This window comes from Orcinus orca, chromosome 14, assembly GCF_937001465.1.
Source record: "Orcinus orca chromosome 14, mOrcOrc1.1, whole genome shotgun sequence".
In the NCBI taxonomy this organism is placed as follows: domain Eukaryota; kingdom Metazoa; phylum Chordata; class Mammalia; order Artiodactyla; family Delphinidae; genus Orcinus; species Orcinus orca.
Genome location: NC_064572.1, coordinates 14,273,044 through 14,298,710, shown reverse-complemented (window position 1 = coordinate 14,298,710; position 25,667 = coordinate 14,273,044). Strand labels below are relative to the sequence as shown.

Below are 25,667 nucleotides of genomic sequence, written 5' to 3'. Positions count from 1 at the left end.
ACTTGGTGGGACTCAAACCACCAACTGCAACATGCTTGGTGGCAGTGCAAACCTCAGTGCAGTGCTGCCCTTAGCAGTGGTAACTGAATTCACACCTGCCCCCCATACACGTGGCTAAGCATCAGCCAGACACTTGAGCAGAGTGTATGCACAGAATGTGGGGCTCCCTCTCTCTGGATTTCTCTTTTCCAGGATCACTCCTTGACTTTCTGTCTTCAGAGAGACTGTGCATGTTCTTTTAGAGTTTTCGCTACCACACAGCACTGACTTCTGTCAGCCTCCAGGCTAAAAGCCTTAAGAAATATAAAAGTCATTGGAACCAATTCCATTTTCCAAGTCTGGCTCCTCTCCAGAATACGTCTGCTTTTGGTCAACTCTCTGGAGCCTTGAGGTAACTGGGGATTTTATTGCTGTTTGTTTGTTTTGCTTTTAATATTTGGACCAAATATGTTTTTTAATACTTGGGCCAAATATGGTTTTAATATTTGGACCAAATATTTGGTCTGGAGCAAACATGTGCATTCCCAAAGCAAACATGATAATAAGATAACAGCGTAGCTATAGTGCTTCCTGTGTGCCATGAATGTTCTATACACATTAATTATATGGACTTATTAGATCCTCACAACAACACTATGAAGGGGACACTATTTTTTCCCCCACGTTATAGACGAGAAAACTGAGGTACAGAAACATTAAGCAGCTTTCCTAAGATTACCAAGAATTTAACTCAAGGAGTTTGCTCTAGAATCTGTATGCTTAACCACCATGGAAAACAGCACACAACTTCTTGAACTACGACTTCTACTCTTGCATTTATACAAAATGATCTTAAATGCAATTACTTGCCTGAAATTGATACTTCAATGTTTGATAAATGTATTTTTTAAAAACTCATCTGTGGTGCTTCAATGTTTAAAAAATGTATTTTTTTTAAAAAAAACACCTCATTTACCAGTAAATTTAGCTGGTTACTTCTTGATGCATTTTTGAATACTCTCAGAGTACATGCTTTAAAAAAGCAGAGGTTTTATTAGAAGAATGGTACACTGTATAATAATACTCTGTATTCTATAACTTCATTTTTCATAAAAACTGAACATGTCTGAGTCTGATGTACCTCTCTATTAATAATTAAGTCACAGTGGTATTTTGTAATTATAAGACAGTATATAATTTAGAAATATGAAACACTCTTAGGATTTCCTATAAAATAATAAACCATTTCAGTAAATTGAAACATAAAAATCATATTAGGAATATCTCTGGACATATTATGCATAGTCCTCCTGGCAAGTACTAGTTTCTAATAGAATTCTAAAGAATAGTCTAATGAGACCAAGTTGTTCCTTGGAGAAAAATTTTCAGTGATTTTTATATTAATAGTTTTAATATTATTTCTTCTTGTCTTAGAAATGATGTAGCAAGTCCAAAGAACAGTCAAAGGAATGCCAAGTTCCACAAACCCAGTCCCTTCCTTGTGCTAACACTATATCTACACTTCCATGATAACACACATCACACTGCACTATAATTTTCCTTCTATTCCTGCATTAGACTGTGAATCCATTGATGACAAAAATCACCTATTATTCATCTTTCTATCCACAGAGCCTTACAAAGTATATCTTATAAATGTTCAAAGTTTGCATTAAATAAATGAATGATTACAACTGACTGACGTTCATAATAAGTAATATTTATAATATTACATTGTAAATTTTATAGATATTTAAAGCATCAGTTGTAATTGAAATTATAGAAAACTACCAATTACCTATAATAATGAGGAAAATATATGACGTAAAGTGAATAAATGATACCAATCAGAATTACCAAAATTACGAATTTCCTCCAAAAAGCAGGATATAAGGGACAAATATTGGTTTAATTTTACTTTTTGTTTCTTGGTTCAAGCTACTAATTGTCTAAGAACAAGGCACCGATAGTCAAGTGGTTACAAGCCAAAGTCAAAAGGGACAGGGTTCTACAATTCTCCCAGAAACAGCTAAACCAAAAGACAGAAAGGACAGTCAAGGTTATCTTTGTATATAGTCTCCTAAATAGTAATACAAATAATAAGCCACTTAATATACTCGTGGGGTTAAACAAAAGCAATGCCTGTCAACAAATGATAACTACTAAAAATAGTATTTGAAAAAGTAAGAATTATCAATAAATTTCAGACTGTAAAACCAAAGCTCCTTCCACTATACTGTCTCACTTTTCACTTCATATCTGTGCTTCTATGAAATGCAATCCTTAAATTAAACTAGGCATCACAAAAATAAAAATTAATGGAGAAAGTGTTCATCAAAAATGTTTCTGAATTAAGGTATAATGAAACAAATATGCAAAAGCAAAGGATCACCTAAATTATTAAACTTTATTAACTAGAACACACACAGAAATAAGCAAATACTATCACTGACTATATTTTCACCTAATTATGCCACCACTGAACTGGCACGACTACGTCTCAGAACCAATTGGCTGGGATACTGGAGGAGGGAGAAGGGGGACTCTGTATCAGCCAAGGTCACAGAGAAGGAAATTGCAAGGGATTGTAGCAGTCCAGCCATTTCTTACAGGTATGAGAAGAAGAATAAGTAAAACAATAAAAATAGCCACTGTTAAATGTATGCCGAATATTCCACATACCTCATCATTTAATAATTACTAAACCTGATGATAAAGACTGACCTTCTCCAAAGCCACAGAGTGAATATGTGGCACAGCTCGTATTCTTAAAACTGTTCACGAATTCTACAAAACCCTGCTTAGGCCTATGCTGTATCACCAGGTATGCCAAAAAAAAAAATCTGAAGAGAGAGAAGTGGATTCAGAAGCAGACAAGTTATCCAGAACCACATAAAACCCAGAGGGAGAAGAGAAAAATTAACACAAGCAAGGACGTGCACGTACAGAAGCCCAGGCAAAATCCGGCCAAACGGACGGGCAATGCTCCCGCAGTCATTTTCTCCTTGTTTTATGTGCATTGTCTCCACCCTCAGCATTTTAAAGGCTCTGTGAACAGCCATTCAGATAAAGCTAAACAGGTCTTGGCCTATTTATGACTGATATGCTTTGATTAAGAATAAAAGCTAAATGATGTTTAGTGGAATTATATACATCAGATCTAGATCTGTCTTATCTGCTTAATGAAAAAGTGATATTTTTAAAAATCCCTCCCAATAAAACCTTTCAGAATGCTTCTTGTGCCACTTATATGTTAGTTATTTTGCTAACAGCCACAATAAGCAACTCTGTGGAATCAAAACTTCATAAATTAGGTAATATTTTTTCTGTTGCACTTTACGCATCTCCTTGTGTTATCGATAATCTTCATGATTTGTTTCGGCACAAGTGATGTCGGGAATTTCCTGCTGGATTTCCTGCAGCTTTAATAAAACCATGCATTTATCCTGTGGGACCCAAGAATACAAGCAAAATGGTACGTAACCACAAGAAGAAAAGTCATGGTTCTAGATGAGAATTTTTTTTCCTTATCATCATCAAGTGTGTTTGTTGTATTGCTACCATGCCTATGACAGCATTTTGGACATTAAATAGTATCAGTATTAAGTGTATTGAATTACACAAAGAGTTTAAGAAGAATTATATTTTTAAAAAAAGAACAAGGCTTCTTAGAGAAAGTTGATCACGAGAGAGTGGGAGAATCAGGTAATACACAGGTTCTTTCTGATACGCTGTTAACTGGTAGGGAAAGAAATGATTTCAAGAAACTTAGCATCACTTTCCTGACACGCTTCATCCCAGTCAAAGTGGATCTTTCTTTAAGCAAATCTACTGCATATAATTTATTGTTAGAGATGACAATTTGCTTGACAAAAGTATTGACATTTGCCACAGATTCCCATAATGAATTCAAAGGAGACATATGAGGTGCTCGTAAAGAGGATGTGGATACCTACGGAGTCCAAAGACTGACTCCTGCAAGTGCCAACAGCATCCACTGATCCCATGTAATCAAACGTGCTCTTCAGCCGGTTTGCACTATTATGATGAAGATGGTTGTTACAGTGGAAAACTAGCCCTCCTGGTAAATAACCTCAGCCCTAACTCTGATCAGCCCACAACTCCTCCACGATACCCCCAAACTGGTCAGACCACCCCCCAAATCTCCCCCGGACCTTGACTCAAGCATTTTGACTGAGGTCCACTCTGAGTAATCGATGCCTGTGTCAAACTAGTTACGAAGTATTTTGAACATCACTACCGGGTATAATCAAAACCCCTCTGCAGTCTAAGAATCCTTCTTTCCCCCAGAAACAGTTTCCTCTGGAGCTATTTGACAGTGGTGTCTTCCTAAAAGTTACTAGCTTGAAAGTGAGATTTGGCTCAATGAAATATGTTCCTTTCCTGTAGCAGGTTTTTCTCAAGTTTTCTTTTCTAATTAATGTCTTATGGTATCTACGCTCATCTTTTTAAATGGTATTCCACATATCACATAAATTACCACTTTACCTCTGATAGAAACTTTCTAGATAGAGTACAACTCAAAATAAAATTCAGCTAAATAAATATATGGGGGGAGGCAGAAATTCTAATAAGTATCTTCAAAACATAAGTCCAAAAATAGTATTTTCAACACTTCATATATACACAGAAAATTGAGAGCTTGCCTAATCCAACGCCATGATTCTAGGGAGGTAAAACATCTCCTCAAAAGTTTAAATTTAGAAAAAGCAGCTTAGCAGTATAAAAATTAAATTTATGGGAACTTAATCGTAAGTTGGTATCTACAAAGATAAGTGAAATGACAATACACACTTTTCTAGATGCTCATGCAAAAGAAAAAGGATCTTCCTTTGTAAAAGCAGATTTGAATTTCAAAGTTGATATGTGATGTTTAAAAATCAGGAGAGGTTATTCCAGGTAGAAAGAAAACTAGTTAAACTGAGAAATGTTTTATTCCTCTTTGATTCAAGCCTAATCCAAAAGCACTGCATTAAAACCCAGAAAAAACATTTTTTTAACTTTATGTAGTTTAATACCTTAATTTCAAACTGTTGCAACCAAAAGTGAACTTGAAAAATTAAAATACGCATAACATATTTGGATCTTTTTAAAAATAAGCCGTTAGTCTAATATCAAATAAAGATCACTAAAGTTTCTCCTCCATACTTACAAACGTACTTTTCTCCTCCATACATACATATATGTCGTATAGTATTAAAATTTTAAATTAATTTAAAATTAATGTACAAACCAATTAAAGTCCTAAGCTGTGTGACACTAAAATTTAAAAAACTACAAGGCTAATGAAAATACATTACATCAGAACTGATCACTCGTTTTCTGTTAAACCATATATTATCATTTTTAAATCTCTTTACTTATCCAAACCGGAGCAATGATTAACAACAAAAACAGCAACTCATGGACCAATAATGGCAAATAAAAATTTTCAGTTTTATTCCTGGAAATAGTATAGCTTATTAAACCATACACTTCAGTAATTATAGCAACAAGCAAACAAATAAACAGGAAACAAAAATTTGACCATTCATCCTCCTGCTTAATTCTAAAATTTAATGAATTGGCTAAGAATGGGCAGTAGCCCAGAAATCACTCACAGCATAGAATGGAACATAATTTAAATTACCAAATAAGCTTTCAAAGAAAAATGTTTGCATTAGGGGACAGAATAAAAATTTCAATTTTCAGAAGAAAATGATTAGCTATTTGCAAAATTATAACTGACCAAAGCTGTAACACCATAATTTCGTTACTTCAAATATATGAGTGCCATGAAATTTTACTTGCCATAAAGAAGCTTAGGACACAGTCACATGGTTAGAGGCATTTGAGAATGAAATAAAGATTAATGACAGCCATGCATAAAGCAATTAATTGAAAGAGCCAAAATAACAGCTCCAAACACGTTAGAAACACAAATGCTCGAGGAGAAGATTCTATTGTAACCATTGACATAAGCATGAGGTTCAAGGACACAGATCACCCTGAGGATGGATTTTTTTAAGTTCTTTAAGACGTCAACAGATCTGCTGGATGAAGCAGAAAGGCAGACTTAAGAAAATCACAACTAAAAGGCATTTACATATTTTGGTCAAAAGAAAATCTCCAAAACCTGTGAAAGAAATCATTCATATAGTAGCTGAGATCATTAAAATACTGCAAGACAACATAAATTAAGTACTTGCCCCTTGTGACTTCTCCACAGTGTTAGCCAGCATCTCCTGCAGGGCCCGGACAGAGAGGGACTGTTCCAGCACAAAGGTGCAGATGGAGAGGTCTGGGGGGACATTCTGTGCAGAAAGAAGGAAAGCCGCCATCATCATCATCATCGTCGTCGTCATCATCATCATCATCATCATCATCATCACCACCACCACCACCACCACCACCACCATCAAGCATCTAGACCCAATTTACCTTTTTATACTTCAGTTTCTTTCACAGAAAGAATAAAGAGTACTTGTCAATTCTCTAATATGAGCTCCCAAATCATCCAAATACATTGTCTACACCTCTCACACTTAATCCGCATTTTAATTTACGGATAACTATACGCTACCATTTACTGAGCGCCTACTCTGATTAGGCACTGCACTCGGAGCTTTATCAATAACTCCTGTGGTCATCTACGGTAAGGATTATTACTATTATTGTGTGGACAAGAATATAGAGAAGCTAGGTTACTTTTCCAAAGTCACAATTACTAAATTTTTCAAGCCGGGACTAAAAAGCCAGACTTCTCTGACTCTAGAGCATTCACTTCTAGTCTATCAAGTACTTCGCTGATAAAAAATGAAAAGGACAGGAGAATACTTTACTCAAATTAACAGTGAAGTTAAGCAAACATAAAATTGATTGGTATAAAATATTGATTTACACAGGCTTGTCCTTATCCACAAAGACAACGATTAGCTTGTCTTCCTCAAGTTGGGTATCATATCTGGCCTCGAACTTCAGATGCAATAATTTGGCTTCTATTCGGTGTCCGCGTACTGCTTTATTTTCTCACTCATTCCTTTTCCTTTCTATTTCCTCCCATCAACTTCCATTCCAATCAAGTAATAACCCCATAAATTCTGAAAATCCCAACAAGTAACTACCAAGGAGGTGAAGGAAACAGGATAAGAACCAACTGTCAAGTTACAGAGAACTACCCCAATTAGGAACAAATGCATTATCGTGCATGCATGCTTTTACTTTAGATAAAACAGGATCCAGGAGGCAATCCAGCTGGGTATGGGAAGATGTTCAAAGGAGCATTTTCACAACAGAAGAACATTATAAATACATTAAACACAAAACACAAGCGAGAATATGTCTTCTTAAAAAGAACATTAGGAGGATAAATTGATAACTCGATGCAGTGCATCAGAATTACAATTTACAGTGTTAAAGTACTTACTAAATGGAGCCACTACCAATAAAAAGATCCTTATCAGCAGAGAATGATGCTTTATGGTTTCTAGGAAAGATTAGGTACCAGGGTTCTAAAATTAAAGTTAAGATTATTCTATGGATAAAAGAAGCATATAATCACTAGTTACTCATACCCCACAAACCTTCCTGGCACCCATGTTTTGCTTTGCTTTGTTTTATTTTTTAATGAACTTTCGTTTTCTGAATTCCTCTATCCTCTTATCATGGGCTTCTGTGGCCCCCAGCCCAATTTCTTTCCATTCCTCCTCAAACTATCTCAGCTATTGTCAAAGGAATCTCTCAAATCTGGGTGCAGCTACTACTTTTATACTCTGCGGTAATGCAAGAAATTTTCACACATTGAGGTATGGAGAAGTCATTCTGGCTTATACATGATTTGGCTTGAACTTCATGCTAAATGGAACAGTTAGCAATGCATGCATTGGTCTGTCAAACATGCAATCTGCTTTGACCATTTTTTTAAAATGCATTTACCAGGTTGTTCAGAATGTCCACTTCGAAGATAGGAAATGGGGGCATTTTATCCCTACAATGCCAATGCTAGTGCTCCTTCAAAGATGAGTTTCCCTTCCCAGACAGCAAGGTCATGCTGAGTTGCTGTGTGTGTGCTAATCTTTCTCTTTTGAAACCTTGAAGGGATGCACCCCTGTTTAATATTTGTCTTCTGTTCTCACAAGATATAAAACTGTGGTTCAGGCATTCAAAACGGAGCCAGATAGCCATTGTGCATGTGGTTTCAGACACATTCCTGTACTACTGAGAACTTGAATTTTCTGAACTGTATCAGACTCAGAGACTTCACCAGCCATTCTCAAAACAAGATCTGTTAGCAGCTGCCAGCTGCACCCTTATAGTCTCAAGGTCTCCCCTTGTAACTATTCAACCATTTCAGACCTCAACCAATCCTGGCTTAACAAGCGCCCTTACTTCTTGCCAGCTCCAATTATAATTGGCAAACCACTTATGTAACTTTGTGGATTTTGCCTATATAAGCGTCCCCCCATTCCGTAGTCTAGAAGAACACATTTCAAGTGTTTCTTGAATCTGTCTCCTGGGCTATAGTCCTCAGTCTGGCTCAAATAAAACTCTTTTCTATTCCGATTATAGAATGTTGATTGATTGTTTCCATTGACAGCAGTCAGCCAGACAAGGGCTTTCTTTCCAAAATCCTCAGATAAAAGACTGGAAGCTTGGAAAGGGACTCTCTTCTACTGTGAAATTCAGGATGAGCTCTTTTAAATTTAATATTCTCAGTTCTAACTATATTAATAACAATTTATCACACCAAGACAAATGCTACTGGGAAAAAATTGATTAAGGTAAGTGTTTATTCCATTCATATCCATTTAAACTGTGAGAGTTTGGAAGCTACACTTTGACAAATAGCACTAGTAGAGAACTATGTTAAGAAAGGGTGTGCTAGTGAACCAATTTCTAAAAATAAAAAGCCATGACTTGCCCATTTCTGTAGTGTAAATACTCCAATGACGGCTGGTTTCAAAGTGTAAAAGTTGACAAATCAGCTCACAAAACTGCTAAATATGCAACAATTAGCTCTCAGGAAACTAAGAGCCATTGCCAACACACCACTGAACTGATTTCATGAATTGCTTTAGAATCAGTGTATTATAATAGTTAAGAGATTGGATTCTATAAACAGATCACCTAAGCAAGCAAGAATCCTGGCCTCACTACGCACAAGCTATTAACTTTTCTAGTCTTCAGTTTCCTTCCCTGAAAAATGGGATAATAATTATACCATCCTCATAGGGTTGCTGTGAAAAAATAAATGAGATTATCTAAGTAAAGAGCTTATCACAGTGTCAAGACCATAACAAGAATTCAAAATAAGGGATGTCATTAGTTAGTTTTGCATATTGTCATTTCTCTCCATCTATGGCATTTATGAAGCACCACTCATGTCTTAAAATTGGTTCTTAAATGGATTGTTTTACAGAAATCACGTTTGAAAAGTCAAAGCATTAACTATGCAGCTGTTCATAACATCTAAAATGTTCTAGTTATTTTCAAGAAAAAGGCACTTTCTGGTAATACTGAAAAGTTTACATACTGGGTATATTTAAATTGTTTCCTACTTCACTTTCATCAAAATGTTAAAGTATGAATCACTGGAATATCTTACATTTACTTTAAAGATCCTTGAAAACCACATGGATCTGAAATGAATTAATCCTGCCAAACAAATTTCATTTTTTCACAGAGCGACATACTTGTTACAGATAGTGGGGTTTAACAGGAATAAATGAACAATCAGCAAAGGCAATTCTCTCTCAGAGACTCTACCCATCATTTTTTTTTTTTGCAGTATGCGGGCCTCTCACTGTTGTGTCCTCTCCCGTTGTGGAGCACAGGCTCCGGACGCGCAAGCTCAGCGTCCATGGCTCACAGGTCCAGCCGCTCCGCGGCACGTGGGATCCTCCCAGACCGGGGCACGAACCTGCGTCCCCTGCATCGGCAGGCGGACTCTCAACCACTGCGCCACCAGAGAAGCCCTACCCATCTTTTTTTGGACCTTTATCGCTCTCTCTTTGCCCCCTCCCCCCTCAAAACACACATAAATGTAATAGAAAAGCTGAGCAGTTAAAAAAAGAAAAAAGTTTTACCCCTTCCAGTAAAACTTGAAACAATACAAATCAGAGCCTTGCCCTGTTAGTTTCTTTTACTGGAAAGAGAAACGTCTGGTTGTTCTAGGCAACAGAATCATTACCAAAACTTGTTACTTTTTAAAAGTAACTACTTGTCACTTTTTAAAGTAAACTACTGAAAGTATTTCTTAATTTAGATGTATATTTCTTCAAATAACCCTGACATTTTTAGAGTTAAACCACACTGCAGCATTTATGTTAAGGCTTAGTTCCCACTTCCCCAAAATAAAGTTGTCAGTGGAAAAAAAAGGGTCTCATTCATTAATTAAAGATCAACTAAATGGCCCCTAACACCAGGCACAAGAGATAGAGTCTATACAGCTGTAGTGGGAACTTCAATTCACAAGCATTTGCATGTTACCATCTTTTCCTTAGTCTTTTTCTTTACTCAAGTACTATTACTGAGAATTTTAATTTTTAGAACTTCAACTTGAAAGAACTTTACGTGCCCTTACAATGAGTGTGCTCCCAAACCATGAAATAAACCATTATGTAATATACGTTTTACCTTACAGGTGCTTCAAAATAGACCACATCAGAACATGAAACAAAGAACTACTGCTCAGCCTGTACACCTACCTTCCTCTTAAACATTACACTTATTTTTCATACAAAATTAAACCAGAGAAAGTATATACTTCGGTCTGTCTAAATGTGTATCTAGGCTTCCCAGAACCCAAAGCAGGCAGGTAGGAGGTTCATAATGCTTTTCATATGGAGACAAGACCAATTTGATAAGGACAGGTGTGCTTTGGCAAAGGTAACAAACCTTAAGCAAGCAGCATGGCTGTGTGTCTTCTCTTCTTTTAAAATACAAACTGGTCCCCGTTAGTCCCTGCCTGACAAACATTACCCTCATCTTACAGGTAAAGAAATTCTCAAGAATAACCACAACATAGTATCTGGCTTTGTTGGCACTGGAGAGTCTGTGTGAAATCAATTAGGTTTCCAACCGAGGGATCCATCGAACCATTTGGCATACACAGATGCATATGCCTAACTCACTTACAAACCTATTGAAACATGTCGTTGACTTAACTGAACTGCAAACAATAATTGGGGCTATTTACGCTACAGCAGACCACCTCTCTTGTTATCACTGTGTACAAACTGCACACTAACATACCACTCCATTTTAAGGTCTCGATGCCTTTGCTCATACTTTTTTCTCCCTCAGCGTGACGTATCCATCTCCAGGTCTCCACCAGTGGAAAACTATTTCATATTTTTAAATCACACATAAATAAAATCACATAGAAAAACATTTTCCTTGGTGAAAATTCAAACAATACTGAAAAATTGAATTCTCTCTTTCCAAATTTAATTACACATACGCTCCCTCCCAGGCATAACCACATGGGAGCTGGATAAGCTTTCGGATGTACATCTCTCCAGGCCTTTTTTTATGCATTTGCATACATATGTAAACTCACATCGAAGTATATAGATTGGCTTTTCCCATTAACGGGCTCACTTTGTATAAATTCCATATTTTAATTTATTAATATGTATTGAAGATCATTTTCTGTTAATAGATCTCTATCTACTTCATTCTTCATGACAGCTAAAGGATCTAGACAAGCCATATGCCTCCTGAAGACTGGTTCAAGTTTAATACTATGAAACATTGTTACTCAACGTGGACCCTCACTCTCCCACCCCACCACGACCAGTCTGAAACGATGATTTGCAGAAGAAAGTGCTCAGTGTTGGAAGAGTTGACCTCAAACTACGATTTCACCTATTTCTGGAAAATTAAACAAATGCGCCTATAGGGACACAGTAGTAACAGCCCTAATGGCGGATCTTTACTTTGGTTTTTGTTTTCACAATCCTAAGTTTCTAATATGAAGACAAGTAATTTACCTTTTTACACTGCCTTTCAGTTGTGCACCAAATAACCTTCAGAGTAACACAGAGATATCTCAAAATGTATTTTGAAAATTCATGAGGTATTAAATCTTGATAGCTTGACAGCATAAGCAAATGGGCAGGTCACTGTACCAAAGGACACGGGATTCCGAGTCAGTGCATAACCAGCCAAGGGATCCCAGGTAAATCGGTCTGAGTTTCCCCATCCATTAAGTGGCAACATACCTGTCACACTTCACAGAAGATTTCTGAAGTCCAAATAAGAAGAGCAAAGCATTACAAACTAGAAAATCCCAACAAACTATCATTTTCTCTGCCTAATTAAAAAAATAGTCTAGCTTACATTGAAAGCCAGAATCACAGAGATATAAATTAAGAGAAAAGCTTGTCTTCTACCAAGAAATGTGAAGACAGGATCCTTTGGAGTGGAACAGATGGTCTGAAGTTGATGCAGGTTTGTTTTTTCTCAGTCACCCATCTGCTGAGTGGCCTTGGGCAAGACACCATATCCACTGAGGGTCAACGTGCCCACGAGCTATGGAGACATCAAACTTCTCCAAAAAATAAAGATGTTGTTGTTGTTGAAGTTGCCAAGTGAAGACATGAAACAGGCAAAATCACACCTACCATACAGGGCGCGACATCCTTTAAAATGTTTGTATGTCCTACAATTCCAATGTCATTATGATGCTGTATCCCACGGACTTATATGAACTACTTTAGAAAAGAAATACCAAGCTGGATAAAAGGAAAATCTTAGTTCACTTTTTTCTCTTTATACGTCTTCAAAATTCCAATCATAACATTTCCCCAGCCTGGAAATGAGGTTGTTGCCAGACTTTCACACTTTTCTGTGAGAGTTCATAGTTCCAGGTAGTGTTGCTTGCCATATTCTTGTTCTCCTCAACCCACTTTGCACCAAAGATTAACAGAACATTGTCTTAGAGAAGGAAATATGTATCCTGCATCAATCACAGGATAAATTCTTTCTTCTTTCAGAGATCAGCTTTTTGAAAGACAAGTTAAATGTGATCATAGCAGATGAAACGGATATGCCTGGGTTTCCCCACGCCTCAAGCCTTTGAATCTCTTCAGAAAAGCTCAAAGTCATTCCATGTGCCTTTCTTTTTATTTTTTTTCCTGTGGTACGCGGGCCTCTCACCGTTGTGGCCCCTCCTGCCGCGGAGCACAGGCTCCGGACGCGCAGGCCCAGTGGCCACGGCTCACGGGCCCAGCCGCTCCGCGGCATGTGGGATCATCCCAGACCGGGGCACGAACCCACATCCCCCGCATCGGCAGGCGGACTCCCAACCACTGCGCCACCAGGGAAGCCCCCCATGTGCCTTTCTTAACAACACAGGTCCAAGTCAGAAAGGACCTGTTAGCACACTAAACAAGTGGTAATTAGCAGTACATCACCACTACAAAGAGCCACAGCTCTGCCAATTAGCAGTTAATTATGAAAATTAATTATGAAAATCCTTAGTGAATTAATAGGGTTTCATATGATTTGCTCAGTGTTCATGTTTCTCCTTGGCATACATCTTCTCTAATACAATCTTCTTTAAACACCATATTAAGTAGATATGCCAGTCTACCTTATTTTTCTAATTATTTTAATATTCAGCTGACTCAAATGTGCCAGTGCAAATCTGGAGGTATACTAGTTTGACATTCACCCTGCATGACCTCTCTCCTGCTAATATCATAACAGGAATAGTGTATTAGGTCAACTCTGTTCACACGTATCTTAACTGGGAGCCACTGTTGGTGAGAACACACATATTTAGTATTTTGAAAGCAAGACACTCAAAAGGCAACCAAAGGAAAGGCTTCTGCTATGAACTGAGCCTGAAGATGATATGCAGGTATGTCAAAAATCACATGTGCTACTAATGATTCATTGGATGTAGCCTCCCGCCTCTGAACATTGCTAAGTCAAACCCATCTATCTGTCACAATCTCCATAAAAGCTTAACAACCCAACCCTCCACACTCTAGGTGATGGCCCACTTACCTAATTTGCACGTGAAGCTCATAATTTCTATTCATATGTCACCATGATGTTCCAGGAAGTTGGGCTCAAATTAAGAAACCTGCTGTGGAAAAAGCTATGGCGCTTCACCACTAAATTCAGAGCTCAGAGCTCAGTAAACATCTGAATAAACGCATGAATAAGCAAACCACAAGAAGAAATAAATCGGTGGAAATAGTGGAACCACCGCTATAGTTCAACTACCCACCAATTACTTTGGAGCAAAGTTTCACTCTGCTCGGGTCTTTTTTTTAAGTATTAGCAAAATAGGGACTTCCCTGGTGGTCCAGTGGTTAAGACTCTGCGCTCCCTACGCAGAGGGCCCAGGTTTGATCCCTGGTCTGGGAACTAGATCCCGCATGCTACAACTCAAGCAAGGCGTGAGCCTGCACGCCTCAACTAAAAGATCCTGCGTGCCGCAGCTAAGACCCAGCGCAGCCAAATAAATAAATAAATATTTTTTTAAAAAAGAATTAGCAAAATATATACATATTCATTACATATGTTGTAAGCAATTGGCAGTGTCAGGATATTGAGTACACAAAAATAGTTTTGGCAAAAATAATGTATGGTCCAAGTATTTGTCAGATATCAGAGTCTGTGACATCTCAGCCTTGCCTCCCTGCAAGATCCCAGTGAACCACAGACAGTGATCAAACTTGGTGGATCCCCCAGTGAAAATTTCCAGTGAACCATAGAGGTGTCTTCGGGGAGTTCTGTGTACAGGAGATTCAGGTAGAATCAATTCATAAGTTCGTTGCCTAAAAGTATTCGGGAAAAAAATACTTTTTACCGTAACCAGGTCAACCTAATCATCTGACATAGGACCTCTGTCACAACATCCATACCGCCTTGTCTCATAATCTGCTTAAAGAAAGGGAACAATTCACACAAACGTGTGGACACGGGCAATCAACAGCTTCTGCCTCACCTAGAGCACTACGAAAAGTCAAAAGGAGCAGAAAAAAGCGAAAACGAGAATTATGGCGTCCACGTCCAGTTACGCAGGCAAAGATGATATCTTCAAATTTAATTAACAGTGTAATACAGTGCCGATTTATTCAGGCATAACATACAACCATCTCGCTCTTCGTGGGTATCTCATTCCATGGAAGTGTGCTGGATAATTCCATCGAAATTAATTTAAAATGGCAAGAGCTAAATTAATTACTCAGTATCAGTCTGAACAAATTAAGCTAGAATCAACTCAGTAATATCACTTGGAACCTCAAAACTGAAACTCCAAGCAGACTCAGATGGAGACAGTCAACACCTTGGAATTCTTACTAGGATTTTGCTCACACGGGATTCCCACACAGTTTCAAGAATTAAGAAGTAACTGTGTAGACACAATTATGTAAATAATAATGGCTACATGACTTTTAAAGCATCCTCTGTGTGCTAGGTCTTAATTCTCACCACAACTCTATAAGAGAAGTATTATCATGATCTTCACTTTAGAAATGAGTAAATGGTGAGTGACAAAATTAAATGACTCGATCTAAACCAGAAACTATTAAGAGGCATATCTGCTTAGCCTAAAACCCATATATCACCTTGTCCCCCTCAAGGTAATATTAGCCTGATTATCAGCTGTTCTTTTTTTCTTTTCGTTTTCCTGTACATTTGTGGTAATAGTTTTATTATTGATAAATTAAACCTCAATGCGACAGTGTACATGCTCTAAAAGAACTCACACATAGAATCAGAGCCATGAATACCACAAACTCCATGACTGTCGCTTGAGAGACATCTCATAAGTTCATACCCTGGTATGAGCCCCTCTGGCAATGTATTAGCAAAAGCAAAAGTGTAATAAGGCATTAACATAGTGATCCTTCCTAGTTGATGCCTTGTGGGTATAATCTGGATACAGGGATCTTTCCCTTGTTATCTGAAGATATGAGTCATCATGTCAAAGGAAAATATGATATTTTCTGGTTGAAGAATCTTGACGAGAGAGGTATATAGTAGAATTAGAAAACTAAGTCAGGAGAGATACTTCAGGTATGTTATATAGAACTGAAACTAAAACTGTATCTGTGAGACTTAACCCTGAAATAATGTTAGGTGATCTGGACATACTCCAGAGTCCTATTAATCCATATAATCTATAAACATATAGCTTAAGGCAACAGAATACAAATACAGTTTGGGTGACCAAAAATTCCATCTCACCTAACACATAATTTAGTTCAGAAGGGAGCTATCTGTAACACAAAGAAGTAACACAAAGGATATTTTAAGGAAGATAACTCTAGCAGCTGTGTACATGATGTATGAAGCCACAGTGTGACACTATTTATGTTCAAGGATCAATTCAGGAAAGATAAAAAGACTTTAATGAGCTACATTTTTAAAAGAAATTATGGGGACTTCCCCTTATGGCTGAGTGAGGAGGTTGGCAAATCCTCCCCCTAAAAAGCAAGCTGGATAAAACTGACAAGAATAACCTTTTAGAGCCGTGGGACGTAACCAGAGGCATAAAAAAATATGACAAACTTTTATGCTTGAAAACTGCTGAACTTCAGGTAAGAACAGGAAGAGTCTGTGGTGCTATTTCTGAAGCCTGCTCCCATCTCCCCACAGCTCAGCTGATGGGCAGCTCCTGCAGGAATGTGGTGTGGGGTAGGCTGGGAGGACCAGAAGCTGTGCCACCTTATGAAAGGGGGCTCGCTTGACTGGGAGCAGATGTCATGCACAATGCATTGTATGTGAAAGTGACACTTTCCAGAGAAACTCAACAGCTCTTCTAGCCTCACTCAGTATATTCCTGACTGAAGTTGAAGCATGCAGAGTAGTTCCAAACTATTCACACACTCCTGGCTAACTCTGAAGTAGCATGTACATAAGAAAAACACAAAGAACTCGCAGAAAGCAAATCTGGAACAGATTTTCGATAACCCGAACTTCTCATGTGCTTCTCTACCCATACACAGGTCCATATGCAGAGAACAGAACTCTTACTGTTTGAAGTACCTGAGTGCAACCTCTGTACAATCACTGCCTTAACTCTAAGCTATGCAGAAACAGGGTAACTTTTAAGAACCAGGCTAAAATAAAAGAATGAAAAAATAAAATGGAGCAGTGACATCAATGACAACACATCATAGGGGAGACATCTCACAGGCAAGTTACTAAACAATAAACAAACCAACAAAAACAGGAACAACCACTTTCTTAGCCCAGGCAAGTTACTAAACAACAAAAAAACAAACAAAAACCAGAACAACAACCTTCAGTGGAGAAATACCAGAATTTAGAGTCCAGTTTTAACAAAAAGCAAAGTGGCACAGGCAAAGAAACAAAAAAACAGGAAAGTGTAACCTATACTGAGAGAAAAACAGTCAAGAGAAACTGTCAGTGAGTATCCCCAGATGTTGAAATTAGCAGATAAAGGCTTCAAAGAAAACTTTAGACATACAAATAGGGACTTCCTTCGTGGTGCAGTGGTTAAGAATCCACCTGCCAATGCAGGGGACATGGGTTTGATCCCTGGTCCAAGAAGATCCCACATGCCATGGAGCAACTAAGCCCGAATGCCACAACTACTGAGCCTGCGCACCTAGAGCCCATGTTCTGCAACAAGAGAAGCCCCCACAATGAGAAGCCCGTGCACCGCAACGAAGAGTAGACCCCACTTGCCGCAACCAAAGAAAGCCCGTGCACAGCAACGGAGACCCAATGCAGCCTAAAATAAAGTAAAAAAAAAACATACAAATATATTTAAAGAACTACAGGAAAAATGTTTAGAGAAATAAAGTATGATAATAATTAGTCAATGAATAGAAATGCTCAATAAAGATACAGGAATTACACAAAGAGAACCAAATGGATTTGAGTATAATAACTAAAATAATAAATATGCCAGAGGGGTCCAACGGCAGATTTAAAATGAAAGGACAAAGAATCAGTGAACTCAAAGATCATTTAATAGAAATTATTCAATCAGAAATACACAGAGAAAAAAAAAACAGGAAAAAAATTAAATGAGCCTCAAAAACCTATGGAATAATATACAGGTAATGGGAGTCCCAGAACAACAGGAGACAAAGGACAGAAAATATATTTGAAGAAATAATGGCCAAAAACTTCCAAAATTTAAAGGAAAACATTAGTTTAAACATCCAAGAAGCATAAAAATACCGAAGTAGGATAAACACAAAGGGATTCACACCTAGACACATCATACTCAAACTATTGAGAGTCAAAGACAAAAAAAAGAGGAAATATTTAAAGCAGCAAGACAAAAATTTACTCATCACAACATGATTAATTGCTGACTTCTCATCTGAATCAAGAGAGAACAGAAGGCAGTTGACAACTTATCAAAGAGCTGAAAGAAAAAAACTGTCAACCAAAAATTCAATATCGAGTTAAACTTTTTTTCAAACATGTAAAATAAATACATTCCAAGATAAACAAGGATGGAGAATTTATTGCTCCACAGTTGCCTTACAAGAATGCCCACTCTCAACAACTTTTATTCATCATAGGACTGGAAGTCCTAACCACAGCAATTAGTCCAGAAAAAGAAATAAAAGGCATCCAAATTGGAAAGGAAAAGTAAAATTCTCTCTATTTGCAGATGACTAATATTATATATCAAAAATCCTAAAGACTCCACCAAAATTTCATTAGAACTAATAAATAAGTAAAGTTTCAGGATACAATTTCAATACATAAAAATCAGTTGTGTTTCTACATATCAACACAAACTATTAGAGAGAAATTTTTTTTAAAAATCCCAGTTTACAACTGCAGCAAAAATAAAATAAAATACTAAGGAATAAATTTAACCAAGAAGGTGAAAGATCTGTACAGTGAAAACTATAGAACATTATTGAAGGAAATTGAAGAAGACACAAATAAATGCAAAGACATTCTGTGCTCAAAGATTGGAAGAAGGATATTGTAGAAATATCTACACTACCTAAAGCGATCTACAGATTCAATGCAATCACTATCAAAATTCCAATTCATTTTTCATACAAATAGAGCCAACAATCCTAAAACTCATATGGAACTACAAAAGACCCCAAATAGCCAAAGCTATCTTGAGAAAGAAGAAAGCTGGAGGCAGCACGATTCCTGCTTTCAAAGTACATTACAAAGCTATAGTAATCAAAACAGTATGGTATTGGCATAAAAAGACACATAGACTAATTGAACATTATAGAAACCCAGAAATAAATCCATGCATACATAGTCAATTCATCTACAGCAATGAAGCCAAGAATATTTAATAGGGAAAGGATAATCTCTTCAATAAATGGTGCTGGGAAAACAGGATGGCCACATGTAAAAAAAAATGAAACTGAACCACTATCTTACACACCACACACAAAAATAATCAACTTGAGATGGTTTTAAGACTTGAAGGTAAGACCTGAAATCATTAATACCCTTAGAAGAAAACATAGGGGGTAAGCTTCTTGACATTAGTCTTGGCAATAATTTTTTGAATTTGACACCAAAGCAAAGGCAACAAAAGTTAAAATAAACAAGTGGGATTACATCAAAGTAAAAAGCTTCTACACAGTAAATAAGACCATCAACAAAATGAAAAGGCAAATCATATCTCTGACAAGGGATTAATATCCAAAGTGTATAAAGAATGTATATAACTCGACTGCAAACAATATGATTTAAAAATGGGCAAAGGAAGTGAATAGACATTTTCCCAAAGAAAACATAAAAATGGGCAACAGGTACAAGAAAAAATGTTCTACATCACTAGTCATCAGGAAAATGCAAATCAAAACCACGATGAGATATCACCTCACACGTGTTACAATGGCTATTATCAAAAAGACAAGAAATAACAAATACTCGCAAAGATATGGAGAAAAGGGAACCCTTTAACACTGCTGGTAGGAACTTAAATTGGTGCAGACACTATGGAAAACAGTATAAAGAAAAATTAAAATCTAACACATGATCCAGTAACTCCACTTCTGGATATAGATCCAAAGGATCTCAAGGAGATACCTGCACTCCCAGGTTCACTGCAGCATTTTTCAAAACAGCCAAGATAAGGGAACAATCTAATTGTCCATCAATGAATAAATGGTAAGTGGAAAAAGAAGATGTGAAACATATATATATATATAAATATATACGTATGTATTTATACACACACAAACCATGGAGAATTATTCAGCCCTGACAAAGAAAGAAATACTGCCATTTGCAACAACAAACATGGCACTTGAGGGTCTTATGCTAAATGAGACATCAGACAGAGAAAGACAAATGCTATATGATATGGAATTTTGAAAAGCCACACTCAGAAACAGAGACTACAACGGTGGTTACCAGGGGCTGAGAGGTGGGGAAAAGGGGAGATATTGGTCAAAGAGTACAAACTTCTAGTTTAGGATGAGTAAATTCTGAGGATCAGTCTACAGCACAGCAGTTACAGTTAATAACACTATATTATATAGTTCAAAGTTGCTAAGAGAGTAGATCTTAAATGTTTTTGCTATTAAAAAAGAATGGTAATTACGTGATGTAATGCACTATATATGTATATATGTATATATAATGTATATACACCACCCATATACATATACACACATATACACACACCATATATATGATATGTATATCATATAAACATATATAATAAATATACATATATATAAGAATAATACAAAGAGAATGAAGCTATGTGGAATAAAGTTTCTATATTTTGCTGGAATTAAATTAGTATTAATCCGAAGTAGACTGTGAAGTTACATTGATGAGTTAAAACAAAATAAAATAATGCATATTATAATCCTTAGAGTAACTATTAAGAACGTAACTGAAAAGATATATAGGAAAAAAAAGGTTTCAACATGGCACACTAACCATTTACACAAAATAAGGAAATAACAGAGAAACAGAGGAACAATAACAACAAAGGAGGAATATAAAAACTAAACAAAATGGCAAATGTAAATCCAACCATTTCCTTCTTATTTTAAAAAGAAAATGTGATAAATATATAGAACGGAATACTATTTAGCCTTTAAAGAAGAAGGAAATTCTGACATTTGCGACAACGTTGATGAACATGGAAGGAAGTAAGTTGGACCTAGAAAGACAAATACTTCATGATCTCACTTATATGTGGAATCAAAAATGGTCAAACTCATCGAAGCAGAGAAAATGGTTGTTGCTAGGGGTTGAGGGTTGGGGGAAATAGATGTTAATCAAGGAGTAGTAAGTTTCAATTATGCAAAATGAGTAATTCTTTAGATCTAATGTACAGCATGGTAACGACAGTTCATAATACTGTACTGCATACTTGAAATTTGCTATAAGAGTTGATCTTAAGTGCCGTCACCACATAAAAAACTATCGTAACATGTGAAGTGATGGATATGTTAATTGGCTTGATTGTGATAATCATTTCACAATGTATACATATATCAAAACACCACAATTTACACCTTAAACATATACAATGTTGGTCTGTCAATTACAACCTCAATAAAGCTGGGGGGGAAATCCCATTGCCTAATAAATTAAGACCAAGCTCCACTATCTGGTATTCATATTCTGGATCCAACCTAATTTTCCAGCCTACGTTAAATGCTTACTACAATAGACTAAATTAGATAATTCTCTACTTTTCACAAATACATTTTCCCATCTTTGGCCTTTGTCCAATTTCTACTCATCCTTCAACTCCAAGCTCAAATACAACCACATCCATGAAGCATCTCGTGATGACCCAAACTGCCACATATTACACCAATTTGTATGCAACGTATCTTTCGTACTCCTTTGTAAGCTAATGAGACAGTGTTACCTCCATAATGCCTTACTTCTTGTGTACTTCGTTGAATAGTGCCACCTGTGCCTCATAGAAAAGTCCATTAAAGAGAAACCATTTTTGTGACATGACACCTGTACCGTCTCATTGCAAATAGACCACTGAAAAAATATTTGTAAATAAGCCCTAGAAATATTTTTAAGTTATTTAAAAAATATTAACTGATGAGTTTTCAATAATGTAGCTATGATTTGTCAAAGATAAACATATGTTAAAATAATGCAAATACTAACTGTAATATTCTGATGATGGTCTAAAATTTCTAATTTACGCTGATTGGAAAAAATATCTTCATAGGGCCGAACATTAAGCAATCAAAATCATCATACACAGAATTTAAATGCATTATTTCAGGACCCTCTACTGTAGGAAATGAAATAAGATTCATACACACCCAATCCACTCACATGTAGGTTACCAATCTGAAAGATTCATTGGATCTTTACAGGAATAAATTCTTTGGTGATAAAAATTACACACTTCTAGGGCTTCCCTGGTGGCGCAGTGGTTGAGAGTCCGCCTGCCGATGCAGGGGACATGGGTTCGTGCCCCGGTCCGGGAAGATCCCACATGCCGCGGAGCGGCTGGGCCAGTGAGCCATGGCCGCTGAGCCTGCGCATCCGGAGCCTGTGCTCCGCAACGGGAGAGGCCACAGCAGTGAGAGGCCCGCGTACCGCAAAAAAAAAAAAAAAAAATTACACACTTCTAAATCTTTTATTTGGCAAGTACCACAATAGACTTGAATGTCTGATGCCAGGTTTAATCCTAGTAAAGAGATTTAATGATAAAATCACCCATTAAAGTAACCATCCATCTATTTTCTACAAGCTAATCAAGTTTATATGAATTTCATCCACATTAACCAGTTTATGTTTATACCCATAAGTGGTTGAAGAATGAATGACCTAGTTATTTAAGTTTTGGTGTCTGCTGAAATGCATCTTTGTTAGACTGATCTCATTTCCTGCGGAAACCAATTTCATTTCCTTTATGACAGAGCACCAGGCCAGAAGGGCAAGTGAAAAGCAAGCAACATAAAGTACCAGGGACTTCAGGAAAACCTCCATCTCTGTTCAACGAAACATTCCCATCATTAAGCATTAACTTGCTCACACTTTTACAGGTTACACCTGTAACACTAACCAGCTTAAACAGTTCACAGTGAATTGATATATGCTCAATAAAACTAGCAATTTAGTTGTCATAGTATGCTCAAATTCAGATTAGCAGTCTGAGTACCTGTAAGGCTACTACCACATTTTACCTATGTAACTTTAAACCTTTAGCTAGAAACACATTTTTAAAGGACAATATAAAAACTCAACTTCTTAAGTAAAGCTTTATCTTCAAAGATGCCTAATTGGGATATGTAAATGTATTCTGGCCTTTAAAAATTCATGTTGAAATACGAAATACTTTTTGCTTTTCTGAATTTGACTTCTAAATTTGATTTTACCACTAACTTATTTATACAATCTTTCAAAAGAATTTTTGAAAATTTTATTCAAAGTGGAATGTTGGGATCTGGTTCAGAAACTCATCAGGAAATCAGCAATATGATGGTAGAGAGCCACTGAAAGAAAAAAAATGAAATAAAACACGATGCTGTGAAACACCTAAGGTTAATTTCAGGGACCTCGAGCAGAAGCATTTCATTAAGTTAGAAACTGGAGTAGATATCAGTAGTCTCCAAACCTCTTTCCCTGTACACTGTATATTACTTTCTTAATGCCGCTGTAACAAATTACCACACATTTAAGGCAATACAAATTTATTCTCTTACAGCCCTAGAGGTCAGAAATCTGAAACCACTGGGCTAAACTCAAGATGAGAGCAAGGATGATTCTTTCTGGAGGCTCTGAAGGGAGAATCTGGTACCCTGCCTTTTCCAGCTTCTAGCGGCCACCTACATTCCTCGACTTGTGGCCCCTTCCTCCATTTCCAAAGCACGTGACTCTAATATCCGCTTCAGTTTTCACACCCCCTTCTCCTCTTTTGTAGTCAAATCTCTCTGAGCCTCCCTCTTATGAGGACACTTGTGAATACAGTTAGAATTTACCAACATAATCCAGGACAATCTCCTATTGTCAAGATCCTTAACTTGCATCTGAAAAGTCTCTTTTCCCATATAACGCATTCACAGCTTTCAGGGACTAGGAACTGGATATTGGTGGCAGCAATTCAGCCTACCATATACTCTATAAGCAAATATTTTGAACATTTATCTGCAAAAAGGAGCATATTAAAATGTTATTTTCATCACAGATCTGTATGCCAGTACTTAACATATATTACAAAAGATTTAAAATGAAAATTAATGATAAACAATATTTTCTATAAATTTTATTATAATTGTAATATAATAAATCATTTTTTGCTTGGGTTATGAATATAATGTGACTAAATATGCTTCATTATTTTTAAAACCTTAAGATTTAAACTTTGTGATACAATAATAGGAAGGCTGGTTTCAAGTTCAGTCTCTCAAAAATTTGTTTTAATGGCTTTTGAAACTGCAAAAGAAATGTCACAAACAACGCACAGATCCAAATGGAAAAAGATTCATTCTAATCCACCAATTATAAAAGGATTTTGTTGAAATTCAACTACTAACTCTCCATTTTGCCTGTTGTCAGTCAGTTCTTAAACTAATCACACAATGTTTTATTTTTAACAAATGGATTCAAATTTCACTTTACCTCATTATTTAAACAATTAGAAAATTTGACATTCACGTTTTTTAAAGTCTGCTTATGTCAGAGATTACATACATGACACATTTAGACCATTTTGAGCGATATACCGATGTAATTAAAAAAACATACTCAAACATCCATTTTCAAAATGTTCTCTCCATGGTAAAATTACTTGGAGAACAGGTGCTTTTTCATTGTAAAAAATGTCATCTTCACCGTGGAAATATCTTCAAGGGAATATGCTATGAAAAGCTCCCAATCATCAATCACTACAAGTCTGGAACAGTTAAATTTTTGTAAAATTAAACCTTCAAATTAAGTACTTGGCCACAAAATTACAAGAAGACTGTCCATGGTGCAGCCACTGCACATCTCATTTTAAAGTACTATTAAAGAACGTGCTATATAAAAAATAAATTAAATAAAATTCAAAAATAAATAAATAAAGTACTATTAAGATTTTATATTCTGGCTCCAACTTCTTTGTTTCAACAGCTTGCCTAAGAAAGAAAGTGTGAATTCCATGTAAGGAGCTAATTCTGTGAACTTACCCAAGATTCTCATTTTATTTCTGGTCAAGCAGCCACTCCATTAGTGGTTATATCTGCCCATTTTCCTTCATCAACACCATCCTCATCCTCCCCCAATCCTTGCTTTTGCAAGAGACTTTTTCACTATTGAGAACACAATCTTCTCCGTAATATTTCAAAATGTTTTTTAAAAGTAGCTCTTAAGGATTTTCATTATTGAAACAAAATCAATGCAATTCTATGGCCCATCTCCCATGCTGCATAACAACTGTCCTACTTCTTTCACTTTTTTTTTTTTTTTTTTTGCGGTACGCGGGCCTCTCACTGTTGTGGCCTCTCCCGCTGCGGAGCAACAGGCCCCGGACGCGCAGGCTCAGCGGCCACGGCTCACGGGCACAGCCGCTCCGCGGCACGTGGGATCTTCCCGAACCGGGGTACGAACCCATGTCCCCTGCATTGGCAGGTGGACTCCCAACCACTGCGCCACCAGGGAAGCCCTTCTTTCACTTTTTATTCAGCAATGCTTTCTATATGTCTTCCAGCAATATTTCCTAGCACAAATATGCATCTTTGTGTGTGACATGGTTTCCTAGTATTACTGAT

The 25,667-nt window shown here is 36.8% G+C and overlaps 1 protein-coding gene across 1 annotated transcript in view; it reads right to left on the bottom strand.

The window, feature by feature from the left end:
- RYR2 (ryanodine receptor 2) overlaps positions 1 to 25,667 on the bottom strand; it is a 517,690-nt gene that overhangs the window by 457,163 nt on the left and 34,860 nt on the right. The window contains exon 3 of the mRNA XM_049697219.1: positions 6,185 to 6,293. Within this exon, the coding sequence (XP_049553176.1) occupies positions 6,185 to 6,293 (109 nt within the window). The remainder of the gene's footprint in view (positions 1 to 6,184; positions 6,294 to 25,667) is intronic.